General features: G+C 39.9%; 1 protein-coding gene across 20 annotated transcripts in view; it reads left to right on the top strand.

Moving 5' to 3' along the window:
* SYNE1 (spectrin repeat containing nuclear envelope protein 1) overlaps positions 1-27,422 on the top strand; it is a 273,458-nt gene that overhangs the window by 28,697 nt on the left and 217,339 nt on the right. For 14 of the 20 annotated variants that reach the window (XM_083496315.1, XM_083496325.1, XM_083496324.1 and 11 more), the window contains exons 3-11: positions 8,081-8,142; positions 14,087-14,182; positions 16,287-16,370; positions 16,933-16,953; positions 17,761-17,853; positions 19,621-19,799; positions 21,224-21,420; positions 21,624-21,733; positions 25,607-25,657. In XM_083496315.1, the coding sequence (XP_083352441.1) occupies positions 8,081-8,142; positions 14,087-14,182; positions 16,287-16,370; positions 16,933-16,953; positions 17,761-17,853; positions 19,621-19,799; positions 21,224-21,420; positions 21,624-21,733; positions 25,607-25,657 (893 nt within the window). The remainder of the gene's footprint in view (positions 1-8,080; positions 8,143-14,086; positions 14,183-16,286; positions 16,371-16,932; positions 16,954-17,760; positions 17,854-19,620; positions 19,800-21,223; positions 21,421-21,623; positions 21,734-25,606; positions 25,658-27,422) is intronic. The other 6 variants (XM_083496320.1, XM_083496326.1, XM_083496312.1 and 3 more) reach the window with 3 other exon arrangements.

The raw sequence follows: 27,422 nt of genomic DNA, 5'->3' as shown, positions 1-27,422 counted from the left end.
GTTGAGCTTTTTTAAGAAACCCACCCCCAAATTGTTGAGCTTTTATTGGGAACCTCTCCCAAAGGTGATTTTTAGCTTTTGAAGCTGTTTTTGCTGCTTTTTCCATTGCATCACTGTACATCCAGGTTTCCCCAGCAGAATTCCTCCCTGACATCATTTTTACACCCAAAAACTAGCCCATGTCCTACACCAGTGATGGGAGAGAATTGGATGCAGAGCAACTGGGAGTGTGTACACAGTTTATACGATTGTACTATATACCGTATTTTTCGCACCATAGGGCGCACCGGACCATAGGGCGCACCCAGTTTTTTTGGGGGGGGGGAAATAAAGGGAAAAAAATTATTTCCCCCCCCAGGCACGGGGCGGGGGAAGCTCGCGCTTCCCCCGACCCCAGCCCCCAAACAGGCAGCTCTCTGCAAGCCGCAGGAGCGCTCCCGCTGCCTGCGGAGAGGTCCGCGAAGCCTGGGCGCGCTGCTCTCAGCGCGCCCAGGCTTTGGCATGCTGGCAGCTCTCCGCAAGCAGTGGGAGCGGTCCCGCTGCTTGCGGAGAGGTGTGCGAAGCATGGAGAGCGTGAGGGGTCGGTGCGCACCGACCCCTCTCACTCTCCAGGGTTCTGTGAAAGCCTGCATTCGCACCATAGGACGCACACACATTTCCCCTTTATTTTTGGAGGGGAAAAAGTGCGTCCTATGGTGCGAAAAATATGGTATGTTCAAGCATTCCATTTTCAAAGCATTATTAGGCCTACTGTCATGCTGCATTACTCTTAAAATATGACTTGCCACAGGACGAATATGTCATATTGTAATAATTTGTTATGCCTATATTAAGGGCTATGTGATTGCTTCTTGGGGACAGTTTAGAGTTCAGATGACATGCTAAACTGAGATTAATCTAACATAGAAGCTAAAGCTCCTGACCTCCTCCTTGCAGCCATGCTGGAGAAAGGAGAGTAACATGCAAGCAAGGAGGACAGACTAGGCTAGTTCAACCAGAGCCATTGTATGTGTGTGCGTGTACACATATAGAGAAACTAAATGAGAAAGGACTTATGCAGTTTTAATCTCAATGCATGGATGCAGTGTGAAGAAACAGGCCCCAATTCCGTTTTCTCCTCTCTATGCCCCCTTTATTTCTGGAACAGGTTTGGAACTTACCCCTGCTTATGAAAAAGCAATTTACTGTAATTCCAATGGTGGCGGCCACTGTGGCCCTGTACAACTGCCGGGGAGCTGAGGGACGGTGGTAGTTAGCCCACGTGGTCAGGTGACATCAGGACTGACCTCACCTGGCTGTGGGGACTGGCAGGACATCCCACAAAATAATTTTAAATTTAAATTTGCCAGAGGCCCAGAGAGTTGGGCAATGCCTTGTTGGCAGACCTGGCTGAACCAGTTTCCAGTCTTGTCTGCTTGTGGGGCATAAAAACCGGTTATGCTGGTACCTGGCAGTGCAGTCGGAATTGGTCTTCCCACCCACCCTGCATATTGTGGCCATGCCTAGTGGTAAGAAGGTAGTGCACATATATGACCTTGTTGTGGAACTGCTCAGTCGCTGTATTCCAGACCAGGAAGGAAGGAATTACGGACCAGGAAGGAATTTGCCAGTATACGTATTGGGCCTGTCTGGGGTTTTTGCCTTCCTCATAGCAATTGTAACAACTTTTGGTGAAAAAAGGCATGAGGTCAGATCCTTAGTCTAAACCTTGGGGTTGAGTGGGTCCGAAAGCTCAGCTAGGAGCTGACAGGCCATAGAACATCCCTGAATGGAATCCTGGTGGGATTACCCCATTAGATTTGTGTCAATGGGTGCTATCCATTTGCCAGGATCAACCCTGATAGAGATATCAGCCAGCAATCTCAAACTGGTGCCATGCCTTTCTTACCACATACACATTAACCAAGCCCCTCCCTCAGTAACTACTGGCCCTCTTTGAAACCCTATAGAGCTGCTATATGATGGTATAGACAATGCTGAGCTAGGTGGACCCAATGGTTTGACTCAGTATAAAGAGGCTTCCTCTGTTCTTATCTAATAAATTAGTTATTCAGGTGCCAGTGCATTTTCCTTGACTTTTGAAGAAGGCAACCTTTTGTGCATTTTGCATATGATCTCAGACACCTCTTAACTTTCAAGGGAAAATACATACCCGGTATATTATGGCAGATTAAATATATTGTGTATTCCAAAGAAGTAAAAGCTAATAGGAAAGAAAATTATGCAAAGAGTTTACAAAGCTGTGAAGGAAATCAGTCATGCAATGTAGTAGAGGAATAAAATGCCTGAGCTCTGCATACTATGGCACTGTGTCCAGAAAAACTTGTCTGGGCATGCTTGTTTATGAGACACTATTTGGTTTTCTAACATGGACAATAAGAAAGGGTACTTTCCCATGTTAATTAAAATAATACTCAAATAATAGCTTGCCTAAAAAGAGGGAGGAGGAAGGGAGGGAGATACCAAGGCTACTGTACTTGAAAAAGGGAGTGACCCACAGAGGAGACATAGTAGGAAGCCAATTGCTCAAAAAGTTTTGTTTGTTGCTTGCTTCATCCTTGCAATGAGAAGTTCTTCATTCTTTTCTCTCTCTCCTTCAAATGAAATAGCATTAGCACATCATTTATTTATTTTTGTGATGATTGTCTTGTTTACAAAGATTGTTTACAAATTTGACATTCTGGAAGTAAATAGGCATTCCTGCAGCAGGGAGGAAAGTTGCTGATATGGCATCAGATTTCTGAACATCACCTGGTGCAGCCTTCCTTTTCAAAAGCTGAACCTTGGTTTGGCTAATTCCCACTATAAAACTCAGTTTTTTATTTTCCAAATTCAAAACTTGCAACTGCTGACTGTTTCTCTGTTGTACACAACTATAGAGCTCTTGACTGTGATCCTATCCTCTTGGGTGCTCATTTGGAAAACCATCCACAGGTGTTAAAAGCCATTAACATGCTTTCATCTGGCCCCTGAACACTCATAGTGATTAAGCTGACCAAAGGCACAGCAGTGTTACACAAATGTGATGAGCTGAAATCCAATACTATAATAAGGGATAGAGCCTGTCACTATTACTCAAGCTGACCAGTACACTTCTGATAAGTGGTTGTTTCATTGAATTAAAAAAGAAATACTACACAATGTAGCAAGAAGGAGGATTGCCAGTACAGTAGACCTCAGTTTTAAGTAAGCTTCTTTATAGATTTCACCAGTTTCAACAACAATGTATTTCGTCTTTGTCCTAGTTGCTGGGCATCTGGAATGCATTCTTAGCTATGATTATCTTTGGTTTTGTCCAGTGACCAGTTTCTTTGGTTAACTGTGCCACATCCTATTCATTTTGTGGGTGAAATTTTCCTATCTGCAGACATTGTGTCACAATGGAGAGATACCGTGACTGGTTTCATTAATGCATCCTTTTTCACATTGCTGTGATGAAGCAGTACATACCGCCTGCTATAACAGAAGTCAGTATGCACTGTGATATTGCTACTGCTTCCCACAATCTTGGCTTGGTTAACGTGCCTGAGTTCATTGTGAAGAGGCTTTTATTTCCATAATGATTAGGCTGATTTTATATATTTATATTCAACTAAGGCAGGATCATGCCAAATGTTGGAGCATTTATTCAGGAAAATATCCAAGAAACAATTTTGCAACTAGACACTATTTATGATTCTGGCATTCATATCTGTGGGTCAGCAAACACTATGTAAAGTAACTTGTTTTACTGAGAATGTCCTTTAACCATGATTGCCTGCACACTTTCTAATTAATGTGTGAGGACTAAAAAAATTACTTTTAAAAATGACTTAACCACTGGTATAAAAGCCTTAGGATTTTACAAAAACCTCTTAAGCTATTCACATATCCTCTGAGTACTTGGCTCATACTCTATGTAACTGTTCATTTCTTGCAGTGGCATAGCCTGCTTGGTCTATTCATTGTTATAGCTATTGTTATTGTTATTGTTATTAATTGGATTTATGCACCACCCTTCATCAAAAGATCTAAGGGCTATTCACAAGTTAAAATTTCAAGATAAAAGCACAATTAGTTAAACTATTAAGCTAACTGCAGTTTCCGAAGTAATAAATAAATCTCAATAAAGCTAAAATGTTTGCCATTATAAAGAAATGCTGCTGTGTCTTGCAAATTATTATTTGGTGCCTTGGTGCCTTCTTTACATTATGACTGTGGTTTATGATTTTCCATTGAAAGCAGCATAAAATGCATTTGCTATGCTATTCTATGTATGCTATCACTCTGATTTGGAAACAGGTTCTTTGCAATTTCATGAGAGACCCATAGAATGAGGAACCATTGCTATTTCATGCACTCTATCAGCCTTTTTCTTTAATGTAGGGGTTTTCCAAGGTGAATATAAGAAAAATGGCCCAGCCCTTTGCTAAGCCTCTTCTGTTTCAGTAAGTTATTTTTAATGCCTATTAGTTTCTATTCTCTGCTGTCATAAGGCAATGGGACTGGCTGAAGCTTGAGCAAAATCAAGCTAGGCTGCCATATATTGTAATGTATACTTAGCCTAGCAGCCTTCAGGATGGCTCCATGCTATTGGTCAAACCACACATTTTTCAACGAATGAGCTATTTTCTTAAATTAGTTGTAATTGGTACTAATTGCCTCAAAATAATTACAGGGTTTTGTTGAGGCAGGATAACAGAAACTGGTGAGCCTATTAAATACAGCATTTCAAGAAAATAGGAAGCAGCCTGCTTCAATTGCTTTAAGAATTCATCCTCTTCAGAGACTGTTTTGAGTATTAATTGGTGTAAAGCTCAGGCAGTTCTGAGCCTTAGGCTACGTATATATGTATTGTGATACATAGAAGCCTGGCTTGATTTCAGAATTGCTGAAATAAAATAAAAAATGAATCCAAAAGTCTTGAACTAAGTTAGTCCTCAGTTAGTTAGTTAGTATATAAATAAACAAGCAAATCATTAAAAAAACCAATACCCAAACATTTATGGAAGAGTCCATCCATATTTTAGTTACTTGTCCTGTTTCCTGTATCCATGCAGGGATCCTAGGAGGTAGGAAAACACATGCTGAAAGGAAGGATCAGGACAGGAATCAAGCCTTGTTAAAACAAAATGGAGACTCATTGGGAAGATGATTGAGGCAATGTGAAGCACGTTGTTTGGCACATTAACCTGACAGCTGTGAGGGCTCATAGACAGAAGGAAGACTAGACTTTGACTGAGTTCAAAAAGAAGAAAGCTCCTCTATCTCAGTGTACCTTCAATGGAGGGATGAAGGAGGGAGTTAGTTAAGTTAGGCTGCAGGTTGAGCTAGATCCTTGAAAGCTTTATAAAACTTGCTGCTCATTAAAAACCACACTCATTTGCTATTAAACTATTCCAAATTTGTTTAACACACCAGACAGAAGTTATATAAGCCACAACCAGCCTTTAGCTATCCAACACATTTTTGTACTTGATATTGTTTTTTTTCTTGCGCAAACAGTTTTGCCAGATTAATCACTTCCACATTAATTACCAAACTAATCATTTCAACACCACGATAAACTTTTTTCCCTTTCCTGTTCTATCTTGTTCCTCCATTCCATGTTAAAGTATGCATAACACATCGGGATCAAGACTGCAACCTGCCGTTACAATCCTAAAAATCCACACTGCATACATTCATTATACTCTGATTTTATATATATAATTATCACACTGATATAAAGTTATTGCTCCCTCTGCTGAAAACTATGTGAAAATCAGGGCACATGTGCAGAAGAGAAGCTGTGAGAATGAGAACAATGGTGGAGATGCCTGTGCAAAAGAGTTGCTATGGAAATGCCTAGGAATAATTCTGCAGGCTTACTTGGCAAAAGCCTTCATACGTCTTGTTTTTGTTTTGGGGCAGTTTTCAGAGTACCAAAACCAATGAAACAAATTCGTGGGAATGAATTCTCATGTTTTAAAAGATAAAAAGGCTACATAAAAACAGCAGCTATGTTTTTGTTGTTGGTTTGCTTATTTGTTTTAAATCAAGGTCTTCAACTTTTACAGCACTTCCTTTCCATCCAGTAGTTACAGACTGCCTGTATTCTGAGGTATGGGAATTAGAAATTATCTTGTCCAGAGTCCACAGGATTCTCCAGAACTGTGATAAGTTTTGAGTGCCTTAACAAGAGAAGGACGTTAACTGATAATGTACTGAAAATGTACAAGCAAGAATGCACATCACTTGGCTTAAAATAATTAAGAAGCAAGAGGCAAGCCCCCTCCTAAAGGATTGTGGAGGAAAGTGAATCTATTTTGCTCCCCCAACAAAATCCCTTGGAAATGTAATTTGACATTCTTAATATACTCTAAAAGGGCTGTTTTTGTTGAAACAAACAAATGGGAAAATATATACTGTATAGCCCTATTTAGGTTCAACATGGCAGTGAATGGAATCCACATATTTTCATTTATACATAACAGTTTGATCCACAAATCCAAATTTACAAAACACTGCCAAACCATGGGGGGGCAGGATGAATCAGCCACTCCAGCAGCGGAAGCCCAATACAGTATATGTGTTAGTATATATTGTGGCACACCACCTTGTTAATTTATATGAGTTGACAGGATCTAAACATTTTTTATATTTATATTTCATGGTTTTTTAAATAAATGAATTAAAAAATTGTGTTCCCATATCAGAGCATTTGTGACATGGTGTGTAACTGAATACACTAGATGGAATTAATAATTAATTAATTAATCAATTAATTAATGAATCATTTTGGGTACCATTGCCTTGGAAGGGAGTTGGGACCACAAGGATTTTCTAGCCCAAACCCGTGCGATGCAGGAATATTACGCCCAATGTGTGGCTTGAACCCATGACCCTGAATTAAGAGTCTCATGCTCTACCGACTGAGCTGTCCTCTGCTCCCAGGTTGCATTCATGGCGAAAATCTTGAAGTAAGACAGGGCAGTGAGGAAAGGGGAGGGGCTTGCTATGATACAATGTGACAATCCCCATAATTCTGTAATTACACTCAATAAGGTTATACAAGCACCTACAGTGCTACCTTGGGTTACATACGCTTCAGGTTACATACGCTTCAGGTTACAGACTCCGCTAACCCAGAAATAGTGCTTCAGGTTAAGAACTTTGCTTCAGGATGAGAACAGAAATCGTTCTCTGGTGGTGCGGTGGCAGCAGGAGACCCCATTAGCTAAAGTGGTGCTTCAAGTTAAGAACAGTTTCAGGTTAAGTACGGACCTCCGGAACGAATTAAGTACTTAACCTGAGGTACCACTGTATAGGAAAATAATCACATTCTAGTTTTATTACTAATTTTATTAACTTTACAAATACTTAATGCGATAGTTTGCAAATAATTAATCACATGCCTTATTATCTGTAGCAAGTGGTCAGGAAGCTGAGAGCTGATATGTTTTGTTCTTAAAGGATACATGTGATCAAGTTGGTGTGTAAGGCAAATGAGCTTGCAAACTTTGTAGACGTTTACATAGTATGGTATGACTAACAGAGAAATCTGTGAATACATACAGATATACGTAGATGAGAGCTGGTTTTGTTCATTGAAATCTTCTGGCGGTCCATTGCCAAGTTTACCAGATCAGGCACCATTTGTTATCCCTACTCCCAGCCTGCGTTAAAATTAATGCAGTAATTTAATGCAGCAGGGTTAATACCCAGAATTAGAAACCATAAAGTTCTGTTCATTAGATTTCACCCTTGCTGTACAGTGTATCAAATGCATTATTAAAATCCATCTAGCACACATGCCTGTTCAGATTAATTTTTATTTTGTTATTATTTAGAGCTGCATTCAATTTATAAAGACAATAGACATCGATATATAAATATAACATGATGCAAAGAATGTATGTTTTGTACCACTCTACATGTTGCCCTCCATTTTCTAAAGCTTTAAAAATATTGCTTTCTTCATCTTGTCAGATGAGTATGCTGGCTTTTATTTTAAAACTGGGTTCTAAAAAATCTGAACTGGGCATATCTGCTTTTACTGCCAGAACAAGTTTGACTAGAATACCAGTGCAACATAATGGTCTCTTTATTCCTTTTTTAGATGAGCAGGAGTCAGTGCAAAAGAGGACTTTCACAAAATGGATCAACACTCATCTGGCCAAGGTAATACATTTTTTTTTCTCCCACCACCTACAGTAAAACTAGCAGTTATTTATTCATTCATTCATACATACATACATACATACATACATACCCCGCCCATCTGGCTGGGTTTCCACAGCCACTCTGGGCGGCTTCCAACAAAAGATTAAAAATACATTAAAACATCAGTCATTAAAAACTTCCCTAAACAGGGAGCAATCCCTAAACAGCAGAGCAAACCCACCACACTAAATGAGATTTAGATGTGTCAAAATTTCCCACCCTCACCACCAGGCTCATCTTGGTTTAGTTGCTCTTCACTGGCAGGGGAGGTCCCTACTACATCCACTGAAAGGATGGGCAGGTGGAAGCTACCACTGGTGGAAGCTAGTAGAAGCTCCACAAATGAGGTGTTTCTAGGGTGAGAAGGGGGCAGAGCAGGGCCAAACAAGATTCTTTTTGTCCAATGGTTGGCAATGGACTCAGTGGGTGTAGCTACTTCTGCAAGTTCGGCCTCAGCCCACATGAGTGGCAGGGCTTTAGATTCAACCATGGCTTTGCCTCTCTGTTCAGACCTGCTCCTCCCAGAGGGTTAGGAATGCTTCTGTAGTTGTATCCAATTTGTTTGAGGCTTTGAGCTAAGGAAAGCGGATACAGTTTTCCATAACTGCAATGATTTAAAGTCCAAAAACTCTTCTATGTGGAAAATATGTACGGCAATAGAGGTTGCTAGGTATTATCAGTAGAAACTTGTGTTTCCTGTATAATGCTGGGGAGGAAATAAAAGGGAAATTGAAGAATTGGATGTACTTATACTTCTAAGGGCTTCTATTTCAAATTCCTAAAAATAAAGTATTTCCCTGTGTTTCATACTGACAACCTTGGAAAGTTAGCCTTGTAAATGTTTTGACTACATTTCTAAATATATATGTGTGTGAGAGAGATGTACTTTTAAATACATTATTTATCTATGCTTGATTTGGATTAACTTCACATCAAAGATTTGTGATCAAAATGACAGTACTGTGTATTGAAATGAAAATGTTACTGCACTACTTCACTACAGTTGCTTTTGAAAGGAATGACTCAATATTTTTCCAGTTCAGTTTTCCAGCCTCAATTTCCAAATATGAGTGGATACTGTTGGGGGGAATTATGGTGTACATTATTAGAAGTAAGTCAAACTTACATCCCATCCCCCCATCCCCCATTGTGTTGTTATTGGCATTGTGACAGGAAAATCCCAATTTCATACATTCTTCCAAAGAAATATGTTAGGTTCCGGCTTCACTTCTTGAAAAATATCTGTGGGCATTTTCAGAGGCTATCCTCCCACGTCTGCAACCTCAAGGAAATATTAGAAATAGCTGGCTTTGAGCTTGTGTGTTGCCTATTGCTTTCTTTCCTCACCTAGTAAGGGAAGAACAGATGAAGTTCAAGATCCTGTGTTCATTTAAACTTTTTATTTCTTTGATCTTATAGGATAAAACTCACATTCTAAAAGTTATCCCAGGGCTCCAGATGGACCCTATGTTTCAAAACCTGGGGTATCCTGATTAATTTGTTATGTTCCAACTGGAGTTAGAGCAGGAGAACTGGGAAGTTAAGAGCAGGAGCACATGAACCCGAGGCTTATTCCTGATCTCTCCCCAGGAAAAGGAATCCCTAGCTCAAGTACCCCATGGAAAGGCCCGGTTATTTCCCCTCTATAGCAAATAGAAACCACTAAGACTGCAATCTTAGATCAACCACGCACATAGTTGAACACTTCCACGAGAAATAGTGATGGCCACCAACGTGAATGGCTAAAAAAGGATTAGACAATTCATGGCAGATATGGCCATCAATGTCTCCTTGTAATGACAGTTTTACCTCCACTGTCAGAGGCAGTAAACCTTTGAATGCCAGTTGTTGGAAACAACAAGTGTTGATGTGCTCAGATCCTGCTTGATGGCTTCCTCTAGGCATCTGATTGGTCACTGTGTAATCCTATGCAAATTTAATAATTACCGCTGAGATTATTGGAACTTTACACATAAACAAGCACAGAATCAGCTGTAAGGCTATGTTTACCCTGGAAAAATCCTGACTACTTTCAGTGATACTTAATTTTAAGTAAAATGTGTACCTTGAGCCTAGAGGTCTCAGAAATAGGAGTTCCTGATACAGAGGGATGGCTAGGTGATGGCTAGGTGAAAATGTCTTTAATGAAACGGAGGACAACGGGGCTTATCTTTTCTGTGGATAGCACATAGTAGTAAAAAAAGGTGGACTACAAATGTATTACGAATGTGCTTAAATCTCTCCAATTAAAATAAATAGGAGAGCTGGAGTTTTTCTAGATTATGCCCATTGCTTGAGTGTCTGTATACGAGTGTGTAATTGAGCACTTTCATTAGGCAGAATCACCATTGCCAAAGCCATCACAACCCATATGCTTAATTAGTAATCACGTCTGAGTTTACGCATTTCAGCGAATAAGCAGTGTGGGGAAAGCCAACATGCTGACCTTTTAAAAATGCTTCCACTTAATTCATATGCCTCCTACTGTGTTCACAAAATTACTTGTGATGATGGCTCCTTAACAGCAGAGTTGCATGCTCACACACCCTCGTAAATATCAGACCTGCTGAGAGCAAAGCCCCAAACCATATGTGCTGCTATTGTACGAAGATTAGTTATGATCTAAAATACTATGACACTAGTACACTTTTATTTTTGGAGCAGAGGCTGCTTCCCCTGCAAGCATTTCTTGCCAACTTGCCAACCCCCCCACCCTCTGTCAACCCCCATCCCTTTATACCTGACCAGCCCTGTCCCCTTACAGCTTGCCCCAGATCCTCTCTTCCCACTCCTTAGAGTTCCCCTCAACTCCCTTTCCTCTTCTCATAAGTGACCTCAAACCCCCTACCCCCAAGATGTGACAATCAGCTGATTATCAGGTCTTGCATATCCACTTGTAATGTACAGAACTCTAAATGGGGTTTGCAGACACCCCTGCCCAGCTAGGTTTTTACCTATCCTGCATCTGACATCATATATAACAGGCATATGGAAGGTGGTTGTAGCTTGGCAGAATGGCCTAGTAGATCAAATGGGGAGGCCTGGGACACTGGAGGTGCCCACACTTGGTCTACTATATCAGAGATCTATCATAAAACTTACATTACTCTTCCACAGTTGTTGTAAACCTTGTGTCACACAACCTATTTTGCATTTGTGCTTGCAAATTTCATAAAGCTAGACTGTCTTGATTTAATGGCACATTCACCAACTTAAATCAGTATTATTTGTACTGTATAAATAGCTTTGTGACTGAACTACAGTCGTACCTTGGAAGTCAAACGGAATCTGTTCCGGAAGTCCGTTCAACTTCTAAAACGTTTGGAAACCAAAACACAGCTTCTGATTGGCTGCAGGAAGCTCATGCAGCCAATTGGAAGGGGCAGAAGTCACGGCGGATGTTCAGGTTCTAAAAATAGTTTGCAAACTGGAACAATCACTTCCGGGTTTGCGGCATTCGGGAGCCAAAACGTCTGAGTTCCAGGGTGTTCAGGATCCAAGGTACAACTGTATTAGTAGGTAGCATGTGTGTGTGTGCTAAGTTCATGTTTGTTTTCATGCAGTGAACCAACGTTGCTAACTTCTGCCTTCTGTTGTGTACCATCATTTTTCTATTAAAATCAAAACAGTTTACATGATAGTTTAGTAGTCTTATTATAGAATATATTGATAGCTTGTCCACTAAGAAAATGGCCATATCAATTTTATTCTTTCTAGCTGTCACATTCATTATTTATTATTCACATACAAGATGGGGGGAAAATTGATCAAATAAGGTCGTTTAATGTTTATTAATGACTTTATATGAGAAAATGGTTTTTTTTTCATATTTCATGGAGAGTATTTCCTGCAAACAATACTGAATGAAACCATTTTAAAGTCAGTTCTTGCATTACAGGATCAGGGTGTTTCATGCTTTCTCTGCTTGCTTTCTACACTGCCAGAGAAGCATCAGAACATGTGTAATGGGTCAGCTAGATAGTTATTTCTAGGGCTGGGTTGAAATTCCAGGTCATCTGTTTTCTGCCATTTGTGGGAGGAGTGTTGCAAAATACAAGGTTGCATTTTCTTGGGGCTAGGCAAGAAACACACTGCCTGCATCATGGCGTAGCATAGATCCCATGGGCATAGTTATACCAAGCAGGGAGAGTGTTTTAACATGCTCTGCTTTCCCTGGGAACCTTGTACTCAGAGATATTCCTGCCTGGCCCATAGGAAATCAGATTTTCTATATGATCAGGAGCCCATTTTTTAAAAAATAAAAAAGAGTAGTTTGAAGGAAGACCCTTGGGCAAGTCACCAACATCAGAAAGGTAAGTGTGACCAAACCACCCACCCCTTTTCAAAATGTTGGGGGACATTTATTCTGCCTCATGAAAGCTACAAATAACAATCCCATCATTTTCATGGGGGACAAATGGACTGGTGGAAAAGGGAAGCTATTTTTGACCCATCCTGAGTTATTTCACATACTAGTATTAGCCTTCCTTTTTTGAGGAGAGACATTGATATGGTGAATAACTGTATGGTTAGCCACTTCTAAATATGATTGAACTATAACAGACCAGTAAGAGACAAAACCAGCAGGTATCAGCAAACAATGTGACTCCTGTAACTAAAGATCCAGCCGTAAGATACAATATTTTCTGCTTTGTGAACCTATTGCAGAACAGGAGTGCTATGCCCAGTTATGTTGTCTTAGCATCCTCTGGGGAAATACTCTTTATGAGGCCTCCAGTCATCTACTTTTAATCTGTAGGAGCAGCACAGGAGACTTGTGTGTGCTGTACAGGCATGCATTTTCATAAGCACAGACTGCATGCAATAAAGTAGGCATCTTAAGATTTATGACGGTGCTGTTCTATTATCCACCAAGCAGCTAGAGAACACACAAAGATTTATATATTCAGATGTCATTACATGAACAGAGTCAAGTGCTTGTGTAAGTTAAAAGCATTCGGCTTCTTTGAAAATTGGACAGGAAAAGATACAGTAGGTGTACATACGGTAATAGTTTGACATTTGTCAACATCACCGCTGAGACTTGAGAGTAAAGCAGACAGCAAATATGGTAAATATCTGCAACAGTTATGAGCTAGAAGAATGATATTGCCAGTCTTACTGCTTCTGCTGTCATGCCTTCTCTTACCTTTATGAAACTTAACCAGTTTACCCTGCCTAAGAATCAGAAAAATATGCCACAACAAAAAGAAAATCTGATGCTGTATCAAAAACATGCTGCTTTGTGTTCTGTTTGCAGAACACCTCGAGGGGTAGATCCTGTATCTCCTTACAAGGCTTTTAAAAATATAAGAATGAGGCAATCCCTTCTTTCAGTGAAAGGCTCTGCAAGTCTTTGGGTTATTCTGCTTCATCAAGCAGAATAACCATTCCCAGCTATAAACAGAGCAAGCTCACTTGCATGTGCATATTCCTATAAATAGTTTGGATGGGTAGTTTCTTCATAACAAGTCCATAGTCATCATTTTCAAGACAATAGAATGGGGGTAAAGTCACCATTCTACAATGGTTCAGCTTCTGTTTGATTATTTTCCTCATCCTTTGACTTCCTCTGCATTAATCTGTCACAAACTATTGTGAGATTTTAAAGCTTTGTTTCCAGATCATGGAGGGGCCACCGGTTACCTTTTTATGCTGATAAATGACTTTTATTACTGCTGGTCTGTAAAAAAAAAACCAACAACATTCTGGAGCTGTGCTCCTCTTCATTTCTTCTCCACTACACCACTGAATATATTATACCACCCATACAAGAAATCTTTAAAATGTAAATAGAATGGCCAGCAGCAGGGAGTAGGATAGAGATGCTTAACCTGTGGCAAGGAAAGAATGCATAACTCAATTTCTGCATCTGAGTTCTTTCCACTTCTTTTCCTCCCAGCGCAATCCTCCCATGGTGGTCAATGATCTGTTTGAAGACATCAAAGATGGAATAGTATTGATATCCCTTTTGGAGGTTCTCTCAGGACAAAAACTGGCAAGTATTTTCCTATGACATATATATTATTTATAATGTATTTTTAATTTGCATCATCATTATTAATATGCCATGTTAGTGTAGCTTCAAATATGTGACAATTTTTTAGACATAGAAATGCCAAGATTCCCCACCCCCACCGTGCCACTCAATAAGTAATGTGTACAAACTTTATGGAGTCTCCAATTTCTGATTGATATATGAACCAGCAGTCCTGGCAGGATCAGGTTCACTCAGTGGGTGGTTTCAGAAAGAGCTAGTCCAGTGGGCAGCAAGTGATGTTTAGGTTGCATATTATATCTATGTTTAGATATTTAGGTTCAGGGTTGGGTTCCAGGCAAGGATTTCCCAGGGAAAACCAAGCACAACTAGAGAAGCTTGATCAAAAGCAGGTTTCTTCAACAGACAGTTTAGAAAATAGAAAATAGAAATCTATTCCAGCATCTCAGGCAAGCTGAGCTGCTACAACCCAGAGCAATTAGGGCAGAGGCAGGCTAGGGCAGGTATTCAGAGTACACAATTAGAAGTGCCAGTGCTGGTCTGCAGTAGCAATTCACAAGGAGCTGTTTGCACCAAAATGAAGAACCTTTCAGTTATGTGCACCTCACTGACAACTTTGTCATATAATAATAATAATAATTTATTATTTGTACCCCGCCCATCTGGCTGGGTTTCCCCAGCCACTCTGGGCGGCTTCCACAAAGACCAAAAATACACTAAGATGTCACACATTAAAAACTTCCCTGAACAGGGCTGCCTTAGGATGTCAGGTAGTTGTTTATCTCTTTGACACCTGATGGGAGGGCGTTCCAAAGGGCGGGCGCCACTACCAAGAAGGCCCTCTGCCTGGTTCCCTGTAGCTTTGCTTCCTGCAATGAGGGAACCGCCAGAAGGCCCTCGGCGCTGGACCTTGGCGTCTGGGCAGAACGATAGGGGTGGAGACACTCCTTCAGGTACACTGGGCCGAGGCCCAGTATACCTTCAGCTGGGATGCAGGGAAGCAGCTGAGAGGGAGTAGTATGTGACAATGTCCTGAGCTAATTCCTCAAGCACTTGTATGAAACCTGTGAACACTCATTCTATATAAAATATGAAACATGATTTCAGCAAATTAAATAATTTTATCATAAAGTTAGTCATAGACTGCAGACCATTTAGTAGAGTGACATACAATGTTCTGAGTGAAATTTGCTTCAAAGCATCTTTTTTGAGGTATATGTCTCTCATGGTCCTTCTTATTTTTACTTGTTTAAATTGCACTTTTGATCAAGGTCTCTCCTGTTTTGATATTGAAATCCTCCCTCTTGTGGTAGAATTTTAATAAAATGCTCTGGAGTGTGTTTCACCACATTCACATTGAAAGGCAGAGACAGATTATTTTGATTAAAGTGTGGTTACTGTGTGGACTTAAAGACTGTGAGACATTAAAGAGGTATAGATAAGGCTAGTTCCAGAGCCATTTCTTCTCTTCCAGGTTTCAGCTGTCAGAAACAGGTATTAAGAACAAAATAAAATAAAATGGTTTTGTTGTTTTACCACATTTGGGATCTGTGGCTGGCCACTTGCTTGTTCTGGGAATAAAGCTTCTTTATTACCTTACAGTAGTAGATAGGTAGCCGTGTTGGTCTGCCATAGTCAAAATAAAAAAATTCCTTCCAGTAGCACCTTAAAGACCAACTAAGTTAGTTCTTGGTATGAGCTTTCGTGTGCATGCACACTTCTTCAGTTATCTGAAGAAGTGTGCATGCACACGAAAGCTCATACCAAGAACTAACTTAGTTGGTCTTTAAGGTGCTACTGGAAGGAATTTTTTTATTTTTATTACCTTACAGTGATTGAGTTATATGTAGTTGGTTTGCATGCATAACTGGAAGTAAGGAGCCAATGCTGAGTCAGAAAAAAAATAAGAAGGACTTTAAAAGGTCAATGTTGTTGTTGTTTAATAAATCAGAATATTGACTTTAGGAAGGGAAATCAGCACATTTTCTTGGAAGCAAATCTTGACAGAATTCACCAAGTTTCCTTTCAAGAGGAGTGTGTTTAGGGTCTTACTGTCAGGCCATGGTGGTACTTAATTGTCCTTGTTGTTTGTACTTTTTAAAAGCCCTGTGAACAAGGCCGAAAGCTGAAGAGAATTCATGGAGTAGCCAACATTGGCACAGCCCTTAAGTTCCTGGAAGGACGGCGGGTAAGTCCCACAGATAGCTAGATGTTTACAGCTGCAATTTGTGTATGAACTACAGTCATTCAGAGTGCATTAGCATGATCCTAATTCTAAAAGCAGCTACTATAAATTTTGCTATTATTGCTGCCACTGCCTTATCTTGGTTGACTTTTCCATTTAATCTGTTTCTCTAACAAGAATTTTTAAAGAAACATATGAAATGGAAAAGGTCAAGGAGAGAAAATAAGAATTATAGAATTCTAAAACTGAATACAAATATATTAGCTAATAATATTTCATAAAATCATAGAATTGGAAGGTCCCCTGAGGATCATCTAGTCTGAAGGCATCTTGCTGAAGTTAAGCAAGTCTGGGTCTGATCAGTGCCTGGATAGGTGGCCTCCTAGGAACCATGTGAGATATAGATATAAAAAAGAACATGAAATAAGCATGTCAGGTTCTTTATGGTATTCACTGATTTCTGTATATGGCAACAAGGTATATTTTTGTCTTCTCTCATCTCTGTGTCCTATGCATTATTCAGATAATTCATTTTAAATATATGTTGTTTTGTTTTTCATGCTAGTCTGTGTACAGAGGATCACCGGTTGGTACAATAATTTTATGAAACATTAAACCATATAAATGAGTCAATTGAATAAAATGAGTGTCAGTAAAATGAGTTGCACAATTCTAAGCATGTTAGAAACGCAGCTGTGTTCAATGGAGTTTACTCCTGGGTTCAGGATTGCAGCCTAAATAGTACAGCTTTTCCATCTGCTGTTAGCCACATTACTAAATATTAAAGTAAAGGTAAAGTGGGTGTAATTCAACATTGCACTATAATGAATGTCCTGCTTGTGCAGATGGAACCCTCCTCTCCTGCACACTGTTCTGAGGGTTCTCCTGATTTCCCCCAGAATCAGTTTCAGCGGTGCAGTGGGTGGGTGGGGGGAGGGGGCTTTACATAGGCATTGGATTGGCCATTCTGAGAACAGGGTGCTGGACTAGATGGGCATTAGCCTGATCAGCCATGCTTTTGACCACCCATGCTCACTCTTTGTCACATTGCCTTGTCCTTCTGTTTGAGCTGGGGAAAATAAACAAAGCACCCTGCCGCTAATGCCAGTTCAGCTATAAAGGCATATTTGCAGTTCATTCACAATAGGGCAAGCTTTCCTGTTACATCTGTGTATATTGAGGACAATTGAATCTTAAATTCAAAAGTACATACATAATTTTATACGTCATTTCTGTGATTATTTTATATGTTCTCTTTCTCAAAAATACTATATACTATGCTTATTAAGCTTCACTTTCCCCCCCAAAAAATCCACATTGCTATAAAAATCACTCCGTTGCTGTGGCTTTCTGTTGTGGGTGATAATAGTGTGCCTTTCTTTCCCTAAAACAGATTAAGCTTGTCAACATTAATTCAACTGACATTGCTGATGGTAGACCTTCTATTGTGCTTGGGCTGGTGTGGACTATAATTTTGTATTTTCAGGTACAGTTGCTGTTTATTTAATGTATGAGAGAAGCCTACAATAGTTATAGCAATAATTCCAAAATGGTTTGTCAAGGGGCACTAATGTTCTGTGGCAGAACTGCTCGTGTATCATGAGAAGTAAATTAGCTCCTAAGAATTTGCGGTACGTGGAATGGGGACATTTAGAGCAGTTGGAACAAAGGGTTAAAATTTCCCTATGCTGCTTTCTGCTCCAACCAAAAATGGATTGCCCCACAGCTGTTTTATATACAAATGACTTCAGTAAATATAATGTGTATTTTGGCCCTTAGGCGGTAGATTTAAACTCCATCTAAGAGACTCTTCATTAAGGATGCTATTGGAACAATAAAGAGATCTGACAGGGATTTTTTTTGTTTTGTTTTTTACTATTTTGAAGAGCTAGATCTGAAGAAAGCCCTATAGTAATTGCTATAATGTGGCTTTCCGTTTTCCCTTTTCACTGGTCATTGTTGGTCAAATTGTACATATTTTAAAAATACTTGATTCTGTTATCCAGTATCATTTCCAAACTTAAACTAGCACCCCTAATTTGCATGTGGCTATATATGCAAATGTAGCCCTGGGTTCCTTTGGAAGGAAGGAGAGGATATAAGTTTAATAAATACCAGTACTAATAATAAATAGATACTACAATATGGAATGGATACAATTCCCATCAAAGGTTGTATGTGAAAGCCAAGAAACTTCGGCTATAGCCCTAAAGAAAATTAACTGAAATAAAGTCCTGTACAAATAAGTTTGAATCATTTCCAAATTAATGGCCACAACTTAGCAAATCAGATCTGCGTGATTTATATAGTTGGAAAAGGAACAGGAGCAATGCATTATGCAGTCTTCCCTTCCTTTAGGCCTTACAGGAAGTACAAAGCAGAAGAGTATGTTTCATTGAAATGCAAGCCCTGACTGGGCAGCAGCAGACATTAACAAAGCAATGAGACTATTTCCACAGCCCAACCACTCATGCCAACCAGGCTGAAAGGCAAATCACTGTGCCAGCCTGGAGCTGGTGCAGCAATTGAGCCCAAATTAAATTTAATGCCATGGGGCTGATAGGGATCCAGTGGAACCTGGCTGGCTCAGACAGTTTCCACCTTCTTTTGGAGTTTTCTGCAGGATGCTGCTAGCAGGAATTTTTCACTGGCTGCTTGTGCCCACCCATTAATTCAGTGGGCAGAATGGAGTTACATTAACCTTGCCTCTATTTAGAGATGCTATCATAGGACAAACACCTTCAAACTATGTTACCTTGAGTAACTCAGGGTCGGGGGGGGGGATGAAAAGTGGCCCAGATGTGAGACATCTGTGAAAATGCTCCAGACATAGGTCTAGTTCACAGTGCTGCCTACTCCTATGAACACCTCAGACATGTTTACGGCTACTAAAAATGCCATTGCACTATCATGTGGAATGGCATCTGCGAGTGCATTAGTACTGTGTGTAAAGGATGTATATGTGGCCTCTATATTTTGTATATTACACATAAATAGCATGTGTATTGAGCCATAACTTGGCCAAAGTATGACCAATGCTCCTAAGAGTGATCTGCCCTACATTTTTAGAGGCATGTCCTAAAATTTAGAGTTTGGCTAAGAGTTCATTTGATCTTGCCCAGCTATTTTTGGTGTGGTCTTTTTTTTATGAGATCCACTGACCAGTTCTAGACGATCTGATCTGCAGAAGGAAATAGGCTTTTTGTAAATTGACTGTTTCCATTACACTTAACCAACTTTATTCCATAAACAGATTGAGGAGCTTACAAGCAACCTCCCTCAGCTCCAGTCACTCTCCAATAGTACCTCATCTGTGGACAGTGTTGTCAGTTCTGAGACAGCCAGTCCACCATCCAAGCGTAAAGTGGTCACCAAAGTCCAAGGGAATGCAAAGAAGGCTTTGCTAAAATGGGTGCAGTACACAGCAGCAAAGTGAGTAATCTGTAGATTGATATTAGCTAAATAATGTAGTAATAATTTATGGCACCTGCAAATGAAGAAGGTTTGTGCCAGAGAGATCAATAAATATTGAAAAGGAAATTGTCTTCTGTCAGAATGGCTGTAAGAGGCAATACACTGTCAAAACACTTAAAATTCTTTTCCCAGCTTGAAATCATGAGCAGAGCAATTCAGTGCTATCAGATTTTGTACCTTACTTCACTAATTGAATTTTCCTTCACTTTGCCAATGTATCCTCACAACTTGGCCAGTGATTGAATATAACATTCTCTTTGTAAACATCTAAGTAATTTTATAATGCCAACTTTAATTTCATATTTGCACATAAAGAAAAATATGTGTATTTCTGTATCTTCAATTTTAAGCTTTTAGAACACAATGGAAAGAAACCTTTGGCCTACAGTTTGTGGCACTGCATTTGTTTAGTCTTAACTGAAGCCAGAAGAGTGTGGGATATAGAAGGCATCAGAGGAAGATGACAAGACAGAGAAGCTTAGATGAAAGCAAGCAACTGGAGCAGTGTATAGCAACAGCTTTCAGCTGTTTGAATCTCTTAACAACATTCATCAATAACATATGTAATCAGACTGTTAACCAATTTGTGTTTGCTTTAAATAGCTTGAACAACCTACAGTTCAACTGCCTGTGATTATGGCAGTGCTGGTGTACTATCCATCTAGTTAGTTTGGACAGTTGCTATCTAACATCCAGAATGGATTGGCCAAGAGAGAATGTGTGTTTTTCTAGATAGTTTCACCAGTGTAGAGTGTGGCTTTATGTTGCTTGCAGCTTCTTCGCCACCTTCTGAGTATATATAACCAGGATAGGATATGACCTTGATAAATTAGATAACTCTGCAATAAATAATGAAATGAAACTGAGCAGGAGACAGCAATATCATGTCATTGCAACAGAGGGCAAATACTGTTCTGGGATGTACTGATGGAAACATAGTATGTATGACACAGACACCAATCCTTCAGTTTTTCAAGGACAACTGCAGGGCATGCTCTCTGTTCCCTTTCTTGTTTATTCTTCTGCCTTGTAAAGAACTCTCCCAACTTCCCCATTACTGTTGTGGACTTCAAGGCTATTATCTAGAAATTAACTGTTTTATAGGCAGAATTAACAAAGTCTGCTGGGGTCCATCATTCAGTCTGCCCCCCCCCCTTATTTAGTCATACATAAATGAGAGCTTGCATGAATACGAGTTGAAAAGAAAGACGGGTGTTTTATGTAAAATCAGGAACAGCAACTATAGTTAATTCAACTGAAAAGAAAGTTCTGTTCCAGGCATTGCAGAAATTGTAACCCAAACCCAGGTTAATGATATAAGTGAAGATAAAAGTTGGGGGTCAGAACAGGTTGTTACAAAGTAATTTCTTCTTGTTGTGAAGGCAAGCTGGAATTGAAGTCAAGGATTTTGGAAGAAGCTGGAGGAGTGGTGTTGCCTTTCATTCAGTTATTCATGCCATCCGTCCAGAACTAGTAGACTTGGAGAGGTTGAAAACAAGATCTAACAAGGAAAATTTGGAAGAGGCATTTACAATTGCAGAGTCAGAATTAGGAATTCCAAGACTTCTTGATCCTGAAGGTATCATATAATTGAATTTAACCACTGTTGAACTGTAACCCTAGCCTCATTTTAGTTTTGTTTTTGGGAGGGAGTTCTTTTTAAAATACTTGTGTGTGTGTGTGTGTGATATTTTAATTTTGCATGATTGAGGGCAGTGTATGTCCCAACATTTTATACAGTTCAGCTTTGTGTTAATTTACTGTCTTCCTCATTCTTTTCAGATGTGGATGTGGACAAGCCAGATGAGAAATCAGTGATGACCTATGTAGCACAATTCCTGAAACACCTCCCAGATCCTCATAATGCAGCCGGTGATGCACAGGAGATGGATGTATGTTCTTAATTCTATTTTACATAGGCTGCACAACTTTTACACAATATGTGCAGTGTGGACAATATTTTACATAGACATTGATTCTGTATCCTCTCTGTCAAAGCACAATAGGGGTCTAAAGAAGCTAGGAATAGTTTGAGTTGAGGGCTGTTGAGAGAAGATGATTAAGTACAATTTAGGGGGAATAAATGTTAGCATTTTTTGTTTCCTATTAACTATTAAGCTATATGCAGCCCAATCCTGTGCATTTTTACTCAGAAGTAAGTCTAATATAGCTCAATAGTGTTTACTCCTCTCTAAGTGTGTGTAGGATTGCAATGTAAGGAACAATATATAAGTAAAGAATGCAAAATTTATTACAGTGCAAATAATTGACATGGGGTTCATGAAAGGTTCATCTGTCCTTTCTAATTCACTTGGATTGTTGACTTTAGAAAATCTGTTTCTGCTCTGTATTTCTTTCCTGTTGGACTGGCCTAACTGTAGTATATTTTGTCAGCAAACAATCTTTCATTTGGCTTTTCATCCTGATCATACCATCTTTTGTTTGGCAAGGGCTAGTAGTGCCACTACTGAGACAATCTGTTCAGCTTCTCACCAGCAGCAGGACAGAGAAAATGCATCTGGTGCTTCTCAGCAATAACCCATGAGTTTTGTGGCTGAAGTGTGTAGACTTTATGCCCTTTCCAGCTCAGCTCTCAGCAGTGACGGTGAATCATTCAATGTAAAGGGATAATGCAAAGCGTTTTCTTTGCAGCTCACACATATATTTAAATATTTATGCCCCCTCAGGATATAAATAACAAGAGAAAAATAACATTGTTATTTACATCTTGGTAGATCAGTGCCATATCTAGGGAAGCAGTTCATAGTATAGCTTTCGCGTGCTTCTAATAAGAACTATTTGCTATTGGACTTCAGGGGCAGCTGGGGCATTGATTTCACTAGATGCAAAAAGTAGGAGCTGGGGCTAGTCTGGTGCAATTATTGGCTGAATCAGTGTTGCTAAATTCATTGGAGGCAGGATCCATTGCAGTCCTATAGTACAGCTCTCTATCTTAGTATTTGAGCCTTGGTAACTGCCTTTTAAAATACACTGCCATGTCCTCTATGTAGAAGATGGATGTGGTGTAAGAGGCCTTTTATCAAAAGAACAAGACCATAAAATTCAGAATGTATTGCGCCTCCAGCTTTTTGAATAGGAAATGGAGATTACTTACTAGACAAATATGTATTGATACAAATCATTGCTAAAATAAGTCACTCAGTTTTTGCTGAAAATCACCAGAAAAATTGCATTTCCTTTGGGTCTCTGTGATTTCCCTGTTGTCATCTCATCTTTCTTCCAGTGCTGATTTGTCCGTAGTTGCAGTGCAGTGCATTCAGGCATAACACAGAATATAGCACTGTTGTCTTATTTAGTGTGGAGCAGTGGTTTGTGATATGGTTGGTGGTCACATATTTTTCTATTTCTGCAGCACTAGCAAAGCTCACCCTGCCCCCTTTTGCCACATATATGTGCATATACCCACTCATGCATGCATGCATGCATGCACACCAACAAGGAGTTTCCCTATCAGTGCCACCTATGGAGAAACCTGGTACAGGGTTTGTCAATTTCACCAGGCTTCTCCCAGGAAAATCCTTGTCTATCAGGGTGTATGTGTGTCTATCAGGCTCTGTGTATACTCCCCTCTTCTCAGCGCTTATTGCGTTTTCTATTTGGCACAGAGGCAGCTGGAAGGGTCTTGTGCCACTCACTTTGTCTCCCATCAGTAGCATCCCTGCACTTACTGGGAGTGAGAGGGTTATAGTGGCGGGGAGGTTGGCAGCTGGATCAGCTGATTGGTTCTGCTGCTGGACCTATGAACCTCCCCTTCCTGGTAAGTTCAGAAATGATTATGATGAGAGACCAAGTGCATAGCGCCACTCTCTCCACCAGATGCCTCCAACTTGGCGCCCCACTTGGGAACACCATTCCATGGTGTTCTTTGCCTCCATTCCTTCCAGTGAAAGAAACTATAACTGGTGGCTTGGATGATGAGATAACCCTTGAGATATTGGTGTAGCATCTGACTTCTCCCCATTGGTGTTAGGCAGAGAGAGCAGTAAGCAGGCAAAGTGGAAAAGAAGGGAGGTTACTATGATCACGGCCCCCTTCTTGCCCTTCTCTTATGTGTTGCACCTTACATGGGAACTAGAGAAAATACAATAGAAGTGTAAATCTCTCCCCCACCAGCTTTTTTGGTTTTTCATCTAGAATAGGCTTCCTCAACCTCAGCCCTCCAGATGTTTTTTGGCCTACAACTCCCATGATCCCTAGCTAGCAGGACCAGTGGTCAGGGATGATGGGAATTGTAGTCTCAAAACATCTGGAGGGCCGAGGTTGATGAAGCCTGATCTAGAAGCAACTCTACTCCACTGACCCCCAAAAACATGTAGGCTGCACTGTGCAAGAGCAGCAAACAGAAATGCAGCCCTCCCTATGGAACAGCCAGACAGAAGACCTCTGCTGTTTCTGCCCAGCTGTGTCAAATGATCTTGCTCTTAGTGCTACTTGTGGTTTATCAGGTTTACAGGTTGGCCACCCATGCACTATAAGGCTGGGTTCCCTTTCTCCATCCCATAATACAAAAAAAAAAACAGGAATTGAAAAATTATCAGAACAGACATATTGTTTCTTTTTAAAAGATATTAAACATTTTTTAATTTATTTATTTTTTAAATTGAAGACACATTCAGTGAATGCCATTAAACAGAAGTGTTGAGAAGAAAGGGGAATACAGAATACAAGGGGAAGAAATAATGCAACCAGTTTGAACAAAATGCAGAACACAATCAACTCAGGTGGATAACCCAGGCATTGACAATGCAATAACCAGAGGTAGATGAAAGGGGAGAAATGCCATCGGTAAAGTAGAAAGGAGCCAAATAATTATTTATTACTATCCCAGAAATAAGTGTTTATAGCAGTCAAGTAATTTGCTGGATTTCCTGCTACAAGGCCAGGAAGCATGATAGACCTATTCACTAGATCACTTGTCACATGAATCTTATCATTAAGTGATTACAAAAATCACTTGTGACTGTGACTGTCTGACTTTATGTGCCTCTGTTGTACTGTTTTGTCCCACAGATGCTACTTAATGCTTTTAATCTAACATTTTCATACTATTTTGTGTGATCACTATTTTACTTCTCTTTTCATTGGCTAGCAGTTCATTAGTTTTCACAGAGGTTTCTTTCATGCAATTACACTAAAGATTGTTCAGAGATTTTCTGTTAGTTGGTATGACTACTGATGTGAAGTCTCAAAAAGTTCTGCTGATTGGTACTTAACCATTTCTACCTGTAAAATTGTTTATCATTGGTATTCACATGTGCCTTAAAGCATAAGAACTAAACAGTGCTCTCCCTACTTCCCAAATTGTGTTAGGATGAGGTTAGCAAAGGTGCAACCACACACACTAATTTAGTGTAAATCCAAATATAGTGAGGGTTCAGTACTAGGGACATTCAGTCAACCCTTGTCTTGCCTAGAAGGGAAGGCATCTCATGTCTCAGGAGCCTATTTCTCCCTAGAACTTTGTGCCCACCTCTTATCTGCTTTACGGCTACTGAGAAACATATCTACAGTTGGGAACTGTAGAGATAAGTTATAATATTTGATCAACAAGGAGCCAAGACTCAAAGTCTTCTCTCTTCCAAGAGGTCTGGACCTGAAGATTTAGCAACTTCCTGTGCATTGAAGAATAATGTACATACATTTTTCAATGTACTTCTCTCTTCTTTCTTTCTTTTTTCTGTGTTTGTTTATTTATTTATTTGCCTTTCTCTGCTCCCGCTATCCATTTTTCTTCATATCGCTAGAAGCCACTTCAAGCAATTTCATCTTTTGTTATTTCTAAACCTAAATACAAGGTAAGGTTTAAACATGGTGAATTAAACTGACTCACTAGTTTATATTATTTATCATTATGTATGTAAACCACTTGATCATCAAAAACCTATAGTTGGCATTGCTAGATATTAACTAGCATGTTTGGGGGGGGGGTCTTCACCTTTTATCTTTAGACACTATATTTAACTGATCATCCTTATATAACAGATAGTTAATTAAACATTTTATAACATACTTTCTATGTCATCTAAAGTTACATATACTAGCCAGTTTAATGTAGCAAATAATAACAAAATACTCTTCAAGGCAAAACTGTGTAAGCAACATTTCAATAGTCCCCAGGTGCTGACAAAGCTGACAACCAGCTCTTGTCAACAAAAGTCAAACATTCAACACTTTGTAGCCAGTCTTAGTCCAGTATCAGGAAAGTATTGCATTCAGAGGCAGCTGCTAGATGTGAAAATTTGGCCAAATAAGGGATGCAGAATCTGCATGCAAAAACTTGCTTCTGTACACTAGTCTCCTTTGCCAGGTTAACTTTTGAAGTGGCTCACAACATGAAAAGAAAAATCAACGATAAAATAATATAACTAAAGAGCATAAAATAACATTGTGAATTAAAAAACCCCACGGATTTAAAACAGCCAGGTCACTAACAATAGTTTAAAAAATGCAAAGTAGAACAATATCCATACAATTGGATACACATCTGGCTTGTTCCATATCTTAGTGGATAGATTAATGTACATATTTTGTCACGCCACCCAATTTCTGAGCAGTGTGAAGTTCCAGGGATTCCAGGCGCTTACCCTGGGTCTATATTTCCTTTGGAATGAGATATAGTGGAGACTGTGGAGTCTTTATGATATAAGGTTTATTTACACGTATATACAACCGGAGTCTACAATGGAGGGGTTCACAGCATTAACACTCCAAAAGGGCCTTGCTTCTTTCATAGCCACAGCGTTGGATTCCAGCAGAAATCATGCATGGCTGTGTCTTTCTGGCTTCCCAGCTTGCTTCCAGCTTCTGGCTCACAGAACACAAACTCTTAACTCTGGCCTTTGTCTTTCTAACTACCAGACAGTTGAGGGAGGAGGGCCCACCCATTTTCTGCCTGGCACAGAACCACTTCCTTTGTTACCTTAAGGAACCATACATAGGCCATTACCTCACCAGGAACTTCAGACCTTGTGCAAGTATAGCATATACTCTGCTAGCTCAACTTGAAATAATATTTCTATTTGGACTCTGGAGATGTGTAAACGTATCAGACTAATTGCCTGCTTCCTGTGAGAGGACTTCTCATGGGCATCTGGTTGTTGACTGTGGCAACAGAGTGTTGTAGTAGGTGGGCCTTTGGCTTGATCCAGCAAAGTTCTTCTTATGTTCTTACCTCTTGCACCTTTCTCACTACCACTCCAAAAACAGCAGCCATGGGACAGAGGTTGGAGCCTTTCCCCCTGTGTTGTTGCCCTTGACAGAGTTGCTGTTAGGCAGGAGCGGAAAACTTGCTTTGAAAGGACAATTCACAACAAGGGATCAGCACAGTGGGAAAGGGGTAAACTTCCCTTCTCCCATGGCTCTGAACCAAATGCCACCCACACGTCTGCAGCTGCTTTTATCAGAAAAATGAAGAGGGGAAAGGATGTCTGGTCTGGAGATGTGTTTGCACTTTTGCAACATTGTGTCTAGTTTGTTCTTTGCATTTTAATAGTGATGCTCTATAGAATGTTCAGCAAATCTTCAGAAAGCTATTCACTTTTCTTTATACATAGCTAAAAC

Source organism: Podarcis liolepis (genome assembly GCF_965112155.1).
Source record: "Podarcis liolepis genome assembly, chromosome: 3".
Classification (NCBI taxonomy): domain Eukaryota; kingdom Metazoa; phylum Chordata; class Lepidosauria; order Squamata; family Lacertidae; genus Podarcis; species Podarcis liolepis.
This window is presented reverse-complemented; position numbering and strand designations above follow the sequence as displayed.